The sequence below is a fragment of the Schistocerca nitens genome, chromosome 2, assembly GCF_023898315.1.
Source record: "Schistocerca nitens isolate TAMUIC-IGC-003100 chromosome 2, iqSchNite1.1, whole genome shotgun sequence".
NCBI lineage: Eukaryota > Metazoa > Arthropoda > Insecta > Orthoptera > Acrididae > Schistocerca > Schistocerca nitens.
The window spans coordinates 1,075,999,786-1,076,012,068 of NC_064615.1; the positions used below are offsets into that span (position 1 = coordinate 1,075,999,786).

Here is a 12,283-nt window from a genome sequence, read left to right on the forward strand (position 1 = left end):
GTGTAACTAAATATTTGTACTATTATTTCAGTGGATATGGATCTCAGGCTGTCTCCTACACGAATCTTACTAGTGAAGATTCTATGTCTGTACGGAGTATTAGTGTTGATGAGACTCCAGATGTGGAAACACGACCGCTGGCTATTGCTGAATTACACCCCGTTGCTGAAGCCAATTACCATGAAGAAGAGATAGAGAACTATGGAAATATCTCTGAGAGGCAAGAAATTGTTGAAAACAGGATGAGCTGTTCCACTGAAGCCGAAGCTGAAGGAGAAGTAATTCCTTGGAAATCTACTGAAGCAGCCAACAAAGGAAATGAATCAGTGCAGGCTGTTTCAGAGATTCCTGTGGAAAGTGATACTCAGAATGTCCAGCCTTCTGTTGCGAACATACCTGATAGAAGTTCTTTAAGTTTGGATTTGAAAAATAGCCACACGAGTGAAAAAGAATTGTCTGAGAGCAAGGAACTGAAAGAGGAGCCCCATAACATCGAAAATTCCATTCCGAAAGACAGTGAATGTAACATTGATTCGGAAAGTGATGTTAGTAGGTTATCCAGTGATCAGATATCAGAAAGTGATACTGTTCAACATCAAACTCATGAACTTCAACCAGGAAGTGTTTGTGATTCTGCAGACATTGTGGATGAACTGACAGGAGGTGCGGATACAATAAATCTGACCAAAGCTGTTTCTTCACATTCTCCTGCAACACCAAACTCAGGCGATGACTCACCATCAGAAGGAAGCTCAGTTGTCCACACCCGTTTACCTCCAGGGAAAGTAAGTACATTAAATAAATTTTCTAGTAACTTCTCCCAATCCTGCCCTCCCATATGTGTGTGTGTTTTGCACTTAACATCATATACGTTGCATTGTAAAATATTGTAAAACTGCATATAGTTGAAATATTTGGGGATTCATGCATTATCCAGTGTGTGCATTATAAAATACCATGCCCAGTCTTGATCATGTTACTGCTCTGCAGATAGAGGGGGGGGGGGGGGGGGAGAGAGAGAGAGAGAGAGAGAGAGAGAGAGAGAGAGAGAGAGAGAGAGAGGGAGAGAGAGGGAGAGAGGGAGAGACAGGGGGGAACTTTTAGTGCTATAAAAACTACTGGACATGCTCTGAAAATCCTATACAGGTTCCTGCTGGTTGTTTATAGAATTTGTCTAAGGAACTGTGTTTTAACATTTTCTGTCACTGACAATGTTCAATACTAGTTAGAGTTAGGTAACTAGAGAAACTGATTTCAGTGACAAAAAGGGGCTGCACTACTCATGGAAATGATTATGCTGTTCAGGTCAAAGTGGCACTAAGAAATATTATTATTATAGGAGAAATATTACCATGTACATGGAATGCTTGTTCTACAGTAAAATCGCAGGATGGGTAGGCAATGTGAAGACCACACCATCAAATGGTTTTGTTCTGTAGTGTAATATGGAAGTGTTATTAAGAGCTAATGTATTGTTTTTTTATAATAATGAATGCTTCAAAAAATCTGGAAGATGCAAACAGCAAATGTGAAACTGTATTTCGACAGTTCTCGACTGCAGAAAGTATGTATGTGTGAGATACTGCAATATTCATTTGCTGTGTATTAAAATGTATTCACAAGCCTCTGAAATGATGTTAGAAAAGAAATATGTATATTAAACTTTGAATCTACAGCACAATGTTTCTGAGATGGAGTGCTAAGTGTTCCTTGTACACTGCATCACAGAACAGCTCCGTACAAGGGAGATAAAGCACTAACATTGCAAAAACATGCTCACATTTTCTGCAATTTTCTGCTGCAGAGCTCATGATTTGCTGTTATTCTCTTGTGTGGACAAACACTCTTCTGCTTTTTATGACTGTTCTATACTATACATGATGTATCATAATTAATAGCAGAAGCTCACACAGGTTGAAGTACACAAGAACAGAAGCAAATGTTTCAGCAAATTTGGGTCTTCTATCGAGCCTTTTTGTTATAATTGTGAGTATGTGGTTATGAGCCAACACCGATTTCAGTATGAAATATCATCTTTGTTAGTACAAATGTATTTTAAATAAGTCCTCATCTAATTCATCAATGTCCCATGGTTAAGGAGTATAGTATAAGCATGATGGGGCACTGGCACATTTTATTACTGATGTAGGATGGCATGTAATGTGCCAGTACAGTCCAAAATAGTTAGGTCAAGCAGAGTCTGTACCTTGGCCTCCAAGATTTATGGTACAGTTTTATGGACTTTTCTGTTTGGAGTCATCTCAAAAGTGTAGTGTCCAGCACTACCGTTGATTTGGTTGAAGAACTGCAGCAGCAAATTTTATAATATTGCCAAGATTTACAAGATGATCCAGGGTTTTTTTGAAAGAATTCATGCATCACTGTAAGGATGACTGCAGTACTTCATCCATATGTGAGGACAGTACATAGAATAGACCCTTTAACAGCTATGAGTGTACAGTAAGTTGTAACATGTATAGTATTGTATGTTAACCGGGGGCTTAGAAACGACGGAGAGGCTCCGTCCCCGCCGCAGCCGTAGTGGCCCACAACCCCACGATGACTACCCCAGTCCACCTCACCCCTCCGCCGCCTCACACTGAACCGCTCTTTGAGGGTTATTGTGTGGTTCGGCCCCCGGTGAACACCCTCCCCCTCCTCCCCCCCCCCCTCAGGGAACGTCTCACACCACACGAGTGTAACCCCCTATGTTTGCGTGGTAGAGTATTGGTGGTGTACGCTTATGTGGAGAACTTGTTTGTGCAGCAATTGCCGACATAGTGTAGCTGAAGTGAAATAAGGGGAACCAGCCCGCATTTGCCGAGGCAGATAGAAAACCGCCTAAAAACCATCCACAGACTGGCAGGCTCACTGGACCTCGACCCAAGACTGCCGGGAGGATTCGTTCTGGGAACCAGTCACTCCTTCCCAATCTGGAAAGCCATGCGGCCTAACACATGGCTAACCGGGCAGGCTGTAACATGTAACTTGCTGAAGCAGTATTGTATTTCTTGTTATGGTAGTTCATGAGTGAAATTTGTGCCCAATTGAATGGAAATTTAATTGAAAAATTTACATTTCAAATACATTCCACTAATGAGGACTATATCTCACGGCAGCTCGTAACAACAAATTCACAATAATCATGCAAACAGCACATTTGCGGGCCCACGGTTACTGGAATAGCTTTGTCTGGTACCAAGTACCGCAGAGGTTGAATGCCTACCAGTGGAGTTTGACCTTAATAGCTGATGGAGGGCTGCACTGCACTTTCATGGCGAGTGTGCCACAGTCTCTCCATTTGAGTTTGCCAGTGAATACCATTCCATGTGGCCAGTATTTAGGCAGCAACGCACACCATGCAGTTCAGTGCTTGCACTTGATACTATAGATTAATCTTCACTATACTTTAGCGATTGGATAACTATGTTGCATGGTAGCTGATTATTCTCTCTGGTTGCATCTTTGGTCTCTCTACTGCTCTTGATCTTGTTGTCATCATTGTGGCAACTGCTTTGCTAAGTGCCTTGTTGTTGTAAGGTTGCTTGTCCTAGTCTTGGTCTGTTGTCTTGTCCATACGCTTTCTGTCGTGTTTCGTTCTCTATACCATTGGGTTGGGTTACTCTTCCACAGGTGGCTCTCCTGTCTGTCAGCTTCCTCCATTTGTGCATTGACTGATATGTGCACCGCTATCCGTCTACCAGGGATATAGCACTTTGCTTTTGTTGTCATATACTTTCATCCTTGGCAGCTTTCACTGTTAATTATGATGCACCATGTACTTCACACTGTACTGCCCATGGTCCATTTGTTTAACATATTCCTGTTGTTCAGGCAGACATCAATGCATCTGTCTGTAGACCAGCAAATCATCATTGGAAAGCCCATCCAAAGTCTGTATAAGGTTTACAGCATTCTATACGAAACAGGGATGATAATTTACCATTAGTACGATATAATGGAGTTAGTGGACACACAAAAAAATGTACAGAACACTGCCACAGGTGTAGTATTAAGTAATTTATTTCCCTGATTTTACTGCATTGCCCTATTGACAACACCTTACAAGTTAAAAGCAGTGCTCGACAGTATGATAGTATGATGGTATGACCTGTGAAAGTTCCTAATTAGTACCTTGTTAGTCTTGTGACCCATGGCTGCATTCTGTACATTAATCAGAACATTTGCTGTGATGCCTGCATTTGCTGACATAAAATTGTCAATATCCCAGAGAACATCTGTCAGCAGGTATGTTTATTACAAAGTATTCTTTTATAAGTGTGAAGATATCCATGGCAAGTGTCTATTCGAATAAAATCCTCTTGGGAATTAGGCCACATTATTTTGAAACTAAACCCTCAACTATCTTCACAGTGACCCTCTGCAAAGCTGCTTTAGTGCTGGTATATGTTAATACATTGCAAATGAGCTGTTTAATATGACATGGATTAAAAAGGAAATAAATTAATTAGAGTTGCACATCAAAAGTACTGATCATTGGAACATAATTCTATCTGAGGTACTGTAAGTCTTTGAGATCCCCAAGGCTTTTGGCTATAAACAACATGTAACTATTATTCTGTCAAAACAAATACATATCTACCAGGAGAAACATCTCAATAATCAAATATAGATATTAATTATGTCTAAAACTGATAGAAGGGGATGGACCACATTGTCATCAAAACCAGTACCTTTCAGATACAATTATTTTTTCCTTCGTCGGTCAAAGAAGAGGAAAAGTTTTGAGGAAGCAAGACTAACATAATATTAATTAAGAAATTCACTCATGTAGTTCCTGTCCCTGCAACTGTAATATATTAAACTTCTATTGTGATTATCATTTCAGCTTCAGCTGTGCATGACTAATATTTCAACTATAGTGGGAGTACTGATTTTGTTAATTGGTAGTGTATTAAACATTATTTTGTGGAAATTATAAGTTTTCAACACAAAAGTGAAATATTAATAACACTCTCTCTCTCTCTCTCTCTCTCTCTCTCTCTCTCTCTCTCTCTCTCTCTCCTCCGTGGGTGCACAAGACCATTTATATAAATCGTATTTATTGTGGTCCAAGCATTTTCAGAAAAAGTGGTAATGATAAGAACATTTAAAGTGTCATCTGTTTTTATTGTTATCTGTTCATCATTCACAATTTCACCATACACTAAGTGGGAGTTTGTGACTTCTAATATATAATACGAGGTGGAGTCCAAAATTTTTGGGACTGGTGCTGCCATCTGGAAAGTAGGAGTAGTAGATCTTTGCACCGCTAGGTGGCGAGAGCTATCAGAGGAGTCAGTGTGCAGAGTGGCATTCAGCTGGTAGGACGTGTTGCATGTCCACAGTGATTTCCATAATGCTCTGTGTTTGGTGTGTGGCAATTTTACGATGGATCCGCGAACAGAACAGCGGACCTTCATCAGACTGCAGCTGATGATCGAACCTTCTTGTCATGGGTTATCACCAGCGACGAGAGCTGGATTTACGGTTATAACCCAGAGACAAAGTAACAATCACCCCTGTGGAAGAGCCCGGGCTCTCCAAGATCCAAAAAAGCGAGACAGGTTAAGAGCAAAGTGAAGAGCATGATCATCATTTTCTTTGATACCAAGGGAATTGTTCACAAAGAATTCATCCCACCCAACCAAACAGTGAATTCCATGTACTATTGTGACATTTTGCGATGGCTCTGTGAAAACATGCGGCGATGAGGGCCCGAACTTTGTCATCAAGGGAACTGACTGCTGCATCATGACAGTGTGCCCCGCCACATGTCCTTGCTCACCAGGACATTTTTGGCAAAGAAAACATGGCAGTTGCATCCCACCCACTGTACTCACCCGATTTGGCACCTTGCGACTTCGCGCTATTCCCAAAGCTGAAACTCAAGTTGAAAGGCTGTCGGTTCGGCACTCTAGAGAGGATTCAAGAAGCATCGCTGGTGGTGATAAACACACTCAAAGAACTGGACTTCCAGAAAACATTTGACTAGTGGCGGTTTTCGACATATGGCAGCACCAGTCCTGAAAATTTTGGATAGCACCTCATATATCAAATTCTGGGCTTATCGACATAAGTATTTACAACTGCTAACACACCAGTTCACAGAAATTTCAATACATTTAAATTCACTTTATTTTGGTTCATAGTAATTATAACACCGCTGCTTACATTACAACAGCAGTGAATAAAAATCTTTGCCAAATGCTTTACCTGACAAATCCATCATTTATTATCACAGTGTGTGCTGAACACAATGTTTGGACTGTAGAGCAGATAGAATGTGGTGGCAAAGTGTTAACATACTGGTCTTGAATTCAGGAAAATGGTGGTTTGGTTGCCATCCGGTCATCTAGATATAGGTTCCCATGGTTTCTGCAAATTGTTTACTGCAAATGCTTTGGAAAGAACACCTGATTTCTTTCCCTATCCTTCCCCTAATCAAGCTTGTCTTCCATCTTTACCAACCTCTTCATCAACAGGGCATTAAGCCCTTGTCTTCCTTCCTTTGCCACAGAACTGTCAGAGCGTGTTCCTTGTTAAGGTGAGTTGTGTCGTTCCTGTTAAATTATGTTGATGATCACATCAATATATACTTACTTCCAGGAAAGGTCCTGTTTAGTATAAAGTGAAGAACATCAGGAGGCTTGTTGGTGGTCATATTTTGCTATTTCACTTCAGCTTATGTGTGGTATGTTCCGTTACACTAACCACCGTGAAATCTGTGCACTTCATCAATATTTCTGCCGATTGCTTGTATCCCTCTATGCTGATGTATTCGCATCATACATGGCACCTTCCAGCAAGGACAGTAAGCTTATAACATCAATGGTAGTGTCTCAGTAACAACAGCTTCTTGTCACCACTACTTCTCAATGGGCATTATTCATTTTCTCAAATCATTCCTCATTTTTTGTCTCCTGATTCCTTGACCAAATCTTCTAATGGATTCTGATTACATACTGCTTCAATATCTCTTGTTTGTACTCTAGAGTTTGAATTTTAGATGTGATCCCATCGCTACTTTTTATCTTTTATGCATATTTTTAAATTACAGGAAAAGGCACAATATGAAATTATATGTATGTATAAGTGATATGAATGTTACAGTCCAAAATTCATTGTTCAAGAATTACCATATACCATGGCAACTTTTTTTTAAAATTTTCGAAGATTGAGTTGAGAACAATTTTTTACTTGTTTAGTCAATATTATTGATTCCAAATTGGGGGCATCAAATACTAACAGAAGCATTGTAATAGTGCCATTACTTTCATCTTACAGTAGTTCATTTTGTGACTTTTAATGTCTGTTTAAGAACTTGATCAAAATTACATTATTAATATAAAGAGTGTTCTATTGCGTTACATAATTTACTCTCATTCAAGTGCTTATGGGGTCCTCAGCTGTAACATCAAATCTTTTAGAAACTGTAGAATTGCCCCCTGAAAATAACAAACTGCTGTTGCTGAAGAAATAGAGAACTTAGTTTGATGTGGAATTTATTTTCTTATTAGTTACACTGTTGAACCTACACTGTACAATCTGCAGATGGCACTAAATATGTTTAATAACCAAATACATTTCAATTACAGGTTGTCAGAAGACGTAAAACAACTTCAAAGAATGCAGTTTCAACACAGCACCGTGCTTCCTTTCCCATGGCCCGTCCAGCAATGTCTGACAGCAAGGCTGCTTATAAATTGGAACAGAGGCTCCAAAACTTGGCACTTGGACACAATGGAGTGTCAAGCCCACACAGCACATCTTCAGAAAGACTTCCACATGAAGGTACAGTGTCTTAATTTGCTGCTCTCATAAATTGTTCATGAAAATTGCTGCCACAAGAGTGCGAAATTTAGTTTGATGCCATGGGTATATCGTATCTGAGAAACAGTTAGTAATACTAATAATAGCAATAATTCCTGAGCTTCAGCTCTCATGTTTGTGACACCAGTTCAATCTCAAATCATTAGCCTTTGGTCAACAACAATGTTATCTATGAGAAATACAGATGATGGTGTACATCTAGTTCTTATTTTGTATTGGGACTCCTTAAGAACTGGTTTTTTACACTGCATAATTTTATTCCATCACTTACTATATAGCTGCTGTACCCAAATGAGCAAATTGCACAATGACTGTAATAAGCTATTTATTCCAGTCTTAATCTCATTATGTATGCCTGTGATTAATACTGGAATAAATGATATATTAATGGTATTGTATTATACTTACTCGTACTTTATTGTCAGATTTCTACATTCAGGTTTCTTCTCTCTTGAGATGCTATTGTCATAGGTGCAGGAAAGGGAAAACTGTAGGATACTGCTCATTCAGCATCCTCACTTTTATCAGTTAACACCATTTTAAACTTTGGTTTTGAGAAACCTGTTTCAGGAGAGAAACAGAAAATAATAATGGGCTGCAAGACTAAGAATTTAATTTCTATTTCACACTCAAAAATGACACAGTCAATAGGTCTGAGGTGAATACTAAAACATTAAAGAATTATTGGGTGCAGATTAAAAGAAGAGATAAAGAAAAATGGTGAAAAGATGAAGGAAGGATGTTGGGTTGGTGGATGTGGATGGAATGCAGAGAAAAACACACAAGAAATTATTAAAAGGGACAGTAAGAGATAGTGATTTACAGGGAACTGAAAAAAGAAAAGAGGAGCAAGGAAAATAGCAGTCTCCTGAGTATCTGCTTCAAGTAAAATAACATAAAGTTCATTGTTAAATAAGAATTATTTTCAAGTGCTATCACCTCCTGAGTCATCTGTTCCTATGAAATTAAAAACATTCTTAGGTATTCAAATAGCTGTTTGTTCATGACCTTGTGTGTGTCTTGTCTGGGAAGTTATACCGGTGATCTCTGGAAGGTGGCACTGAAAATTCATACAAAGCTTAATCTCTACTTTTGATCTCAATTAAATCATGAAATCAATGACAGTTGTGAAGTCAGATAAACTTAAATTTTATTTTTAATAGGTCTTCATGAGAGCTTTACATGCCACAAGCTGTCAAATTTCTTTTGAATCAAACAAGTGAATTCCTTCTTTTTTCTTAATTTCATGTGACAGATGAACATAGGCACTATGCAATAAATATTACCAACACAACCTAATTAATTTATATGCAAGAGAACATTATGCACAAGTGTGTCATCATACATAAAAATCATATTAAAATAAAGCAAAGACAAAAGGGGAGATATTATAGTGCCTTGTGGTGCTGTTGATTGAATGTTAGCAATGACATATACTTTTCCCTGCATGTGCTTTTCTCATATGTATGAACACCCTGCCTTTACTGCTTGATATTTTCTCCCTGCCCCCTTACTCCTGAGAATGAGAGTTTAAAAGGGGATGAAAAATATATATTATATTTTATTATTATTATTATTATTATTTAACTCTTTTGGGCCACCTGTGGACAATGGTTCTTGTGTTTTTGCTGGGCTGTTGTTGTCTGCCACTTCTGTTGTCTTTGGTGAAGTTTAGTAGCTGTTTTCTTGTTAGTACCTTGAGCTTTGCTGTTAGCCCTGTATTCTTCATTTTTCTGCTGAATTCTTATCATGCATTCCTCGGACCATTTCCTGATCTCATTGCAATTAACTTTTGTAAGGCAATGACTTGATTTCAATAGCTAAATGGTAGTCATCCCTGTTAATGATTAAGTCTTGGCTAATACGAAGTTCTGAAAGGTCTTTCTCTATTTGCTTTATCTGCAGGAATCCAGTAGATTTACCCTTGATGGTTACTTTGAAGGTCTTATAGGACAGCACTTGGGAGTCCTTTCTATACAGGTGGCCGCAGAAAGTTAGTTGTCTTCTTCTAATGGCATTGGTAAGGTTCTGTTGGTGTTGGTGGAGATCATGATTAGGTTTGTACCATTGTCTCCCATCTGGTAGGATCCTTGACCCCACTATATTTCACAAGAATTTGTTTTCTTGTAATTTGAGGTTGCTTATTGGGGAGTCTTGATTGAGTCTTGATTAGGGATAGGCACACTGCTGCAAAGAGGACTCATGGACTGATTACTGTATTATACCAGGTGTACCGGTATGAAATGAGTGTTTTTTTGTGAAAATGAAACACTAATTTTGAATTGAAAAGTAAAAATATTTTATTCAAAGTACTGACCATTGCTTTCTATACCTTTTGACCACCTTCCTGCAATTTGTGGACACCAAGCCAATAGAAATGTTCGTCTTTTGAAGCAAACCATTCAGACACCCAATTTTCGACTTCTTCGTAGGAATCGAAGTGTTCCTCAGCCAATGCGTGTCCCGTTGATGAAAAGAAATGGTAGTTGGAAAGGGCCAAGTCTGGTGAATACGGCGGGTGGGGTAGCAGCTCCCAGCCAAGTGTTTTGATTGTATCCTGAACCAGTTTTGCTTTGTGTGCAGGTGCATTGTCATGTAAAAAAATTACTTTGCCATGTCGTCTGGTCCATTCTGGTCTTTTTTCGATCAATGCATAGTTCAAATTGATCATTTGTTGTCTGTAGCAATTTGTATTCACAGTTTCACTGGGTTTTAGAAGCTCATGATACACCACACCTTTCTGATCCCACCAAACACAGAGCATTGTCTTCTTGCCAAATCGATCTGGTTTTGCAGTTGATGTTGATGGTTGTCCCGGATTAATCCATGATTTTTCCCATTTAGGATTCTAAAAATAAATCCATTTTTCATTGCCAGTAACAATTTGATGCAAAATTGATTTTCTTTCATGTCTTTGAAGCAAAATTTGACAAATGGTTTTTCGGTTTTCTATCTGTCTTTCATTCAATTCATGTGGCACCCATTTTCCACATTTTTGGATCTTTCCCATAGCTTTCAAACGGTCATAAATTGTTTGTTGTGCAACATTTAGCGTTGTTGCCATTTGCTTCTGACTCAAAGTATCATCTTCATCCAATATTGCTTGCAATAACTTTTTTGGTGGTCTTCCACGTTCTTCATGTCTTACATCAAAATCATTATTTCTGAACCGTTGAAACTATTTTTTGCATGTTGCTTCTGATAGAGCATGATCACCATATGCCTCGACAAGCATTCGATGCAACTCTGCAGCACTTTTTTTCAAATGAAAACAAATAATTAATGCTTTCCGCAAATCGTCACTTTCTGGTACAAAATTCGACATTGTTAACACAATGAAAACATATGATATTGTTTGTCCCATGACTTGATGTATACTAACTATCTTTGACAGATGTCATACCAACCAAACAAAAAAAAAATTGAGGCTCGTTCACAACAAATGTTCCCTATCGACACATTTGTATCTTAACACTCATTTCATACTGGTACACATGGTAGTGTCTTAGTTTTACATTCATTAATAGATGTTTCAAGGTGTAAATTTTTCTGCAAGCACCATACAGTTTGATTTTACTTTCTTCAGGAGCTACCATTTCACTGAGATCATCTGACATCCATTCCCCTAGGTACTTCTCGGTTTTGGCTCCCTTGATATTTGTGGTAACGGTGACTCATAATTTGTGGGGTATCTTTAATACTGGTAATGATTTCAGTCTTTCCAATGCTAACCTAAAGATCAACTTTCTCTGCTATTAAATGCAGTGTTTGGAGTTGCATAAAAGCCTCTTGCATTACATTTGCCAATAAACTGATTCATCAGCAGAAGCCAGGTGTGGTATCATTAGATTGTCTGTTTTGATCCCCATACCTAGTCCAGTGTTTGGTGATAGAGATTTGCTCTGTCTCTTGGCCATTTTTTCTGGGAGACAGAAACATTAAAATTGGGCAACCTTGTGACACTTATAGCATCTTCTGTATGACAACTTGTACAAATAGGTAATTTGACATATAATATCCACATATATGGAATCTTTATCCTTTACTCTTGATGGCAATAATTTTTCATGTGTAACAAGGCATAAAGAATATGGAATATTAGTTGTCACAAAGTTTCCCTCCCCACAGCTCAGGACAATTGTAACATGAAGTCTAAGGCAGGGAAAGTATAGTTAAATTCATTTCTCAAAAAGATGGGCTGATCTAGTGTTTCCTTATGCCATAATTTTGCTACAAATGTGCACAGTTTTATGGGTTTTCCTTTGTCAGTACACAGGAAAATACTTGTCACAGTGTTTGCCAATTTTGTGAGATTTATTTTTCTAATTTTCTTAAAAGCCATTGAAAGAAAATAAGAATGAAACAAACTTAAGTATATTAAGCCAGGTAATTATAGAAAGCATTTACTTATTTACATATGTGTTCAGTGGAACCACGCGAGCAAGAACAA

The 12,283-nt window shown here is 38.4% G+C and overlaps 1 protein-coding gene across 1 annotated transcript in view; it reads left to right on the top strand.

Moving 5' to 3' along the window:
- LOC126237473 (kinesin-like protein KIF13A) overlaps positions 1-12,283 on the top strand; it is a 218,073-nt gene that overhangs the window by 176,540 nt on the left and 29,250 nt on the right. The window contains exons 30-31 of the mRNA XM_049947615.1: positions 32-785; positions 7,599-7,794. Of these exons, the coding sequence (XP_049803572.1) occupies positions 32-785; positions 7,599-7,794 (950 nt within the window). The remainder of the gene's footprint in view (positions 1-31; positions 786-7,598; positions 7,795-12,283) is intronic.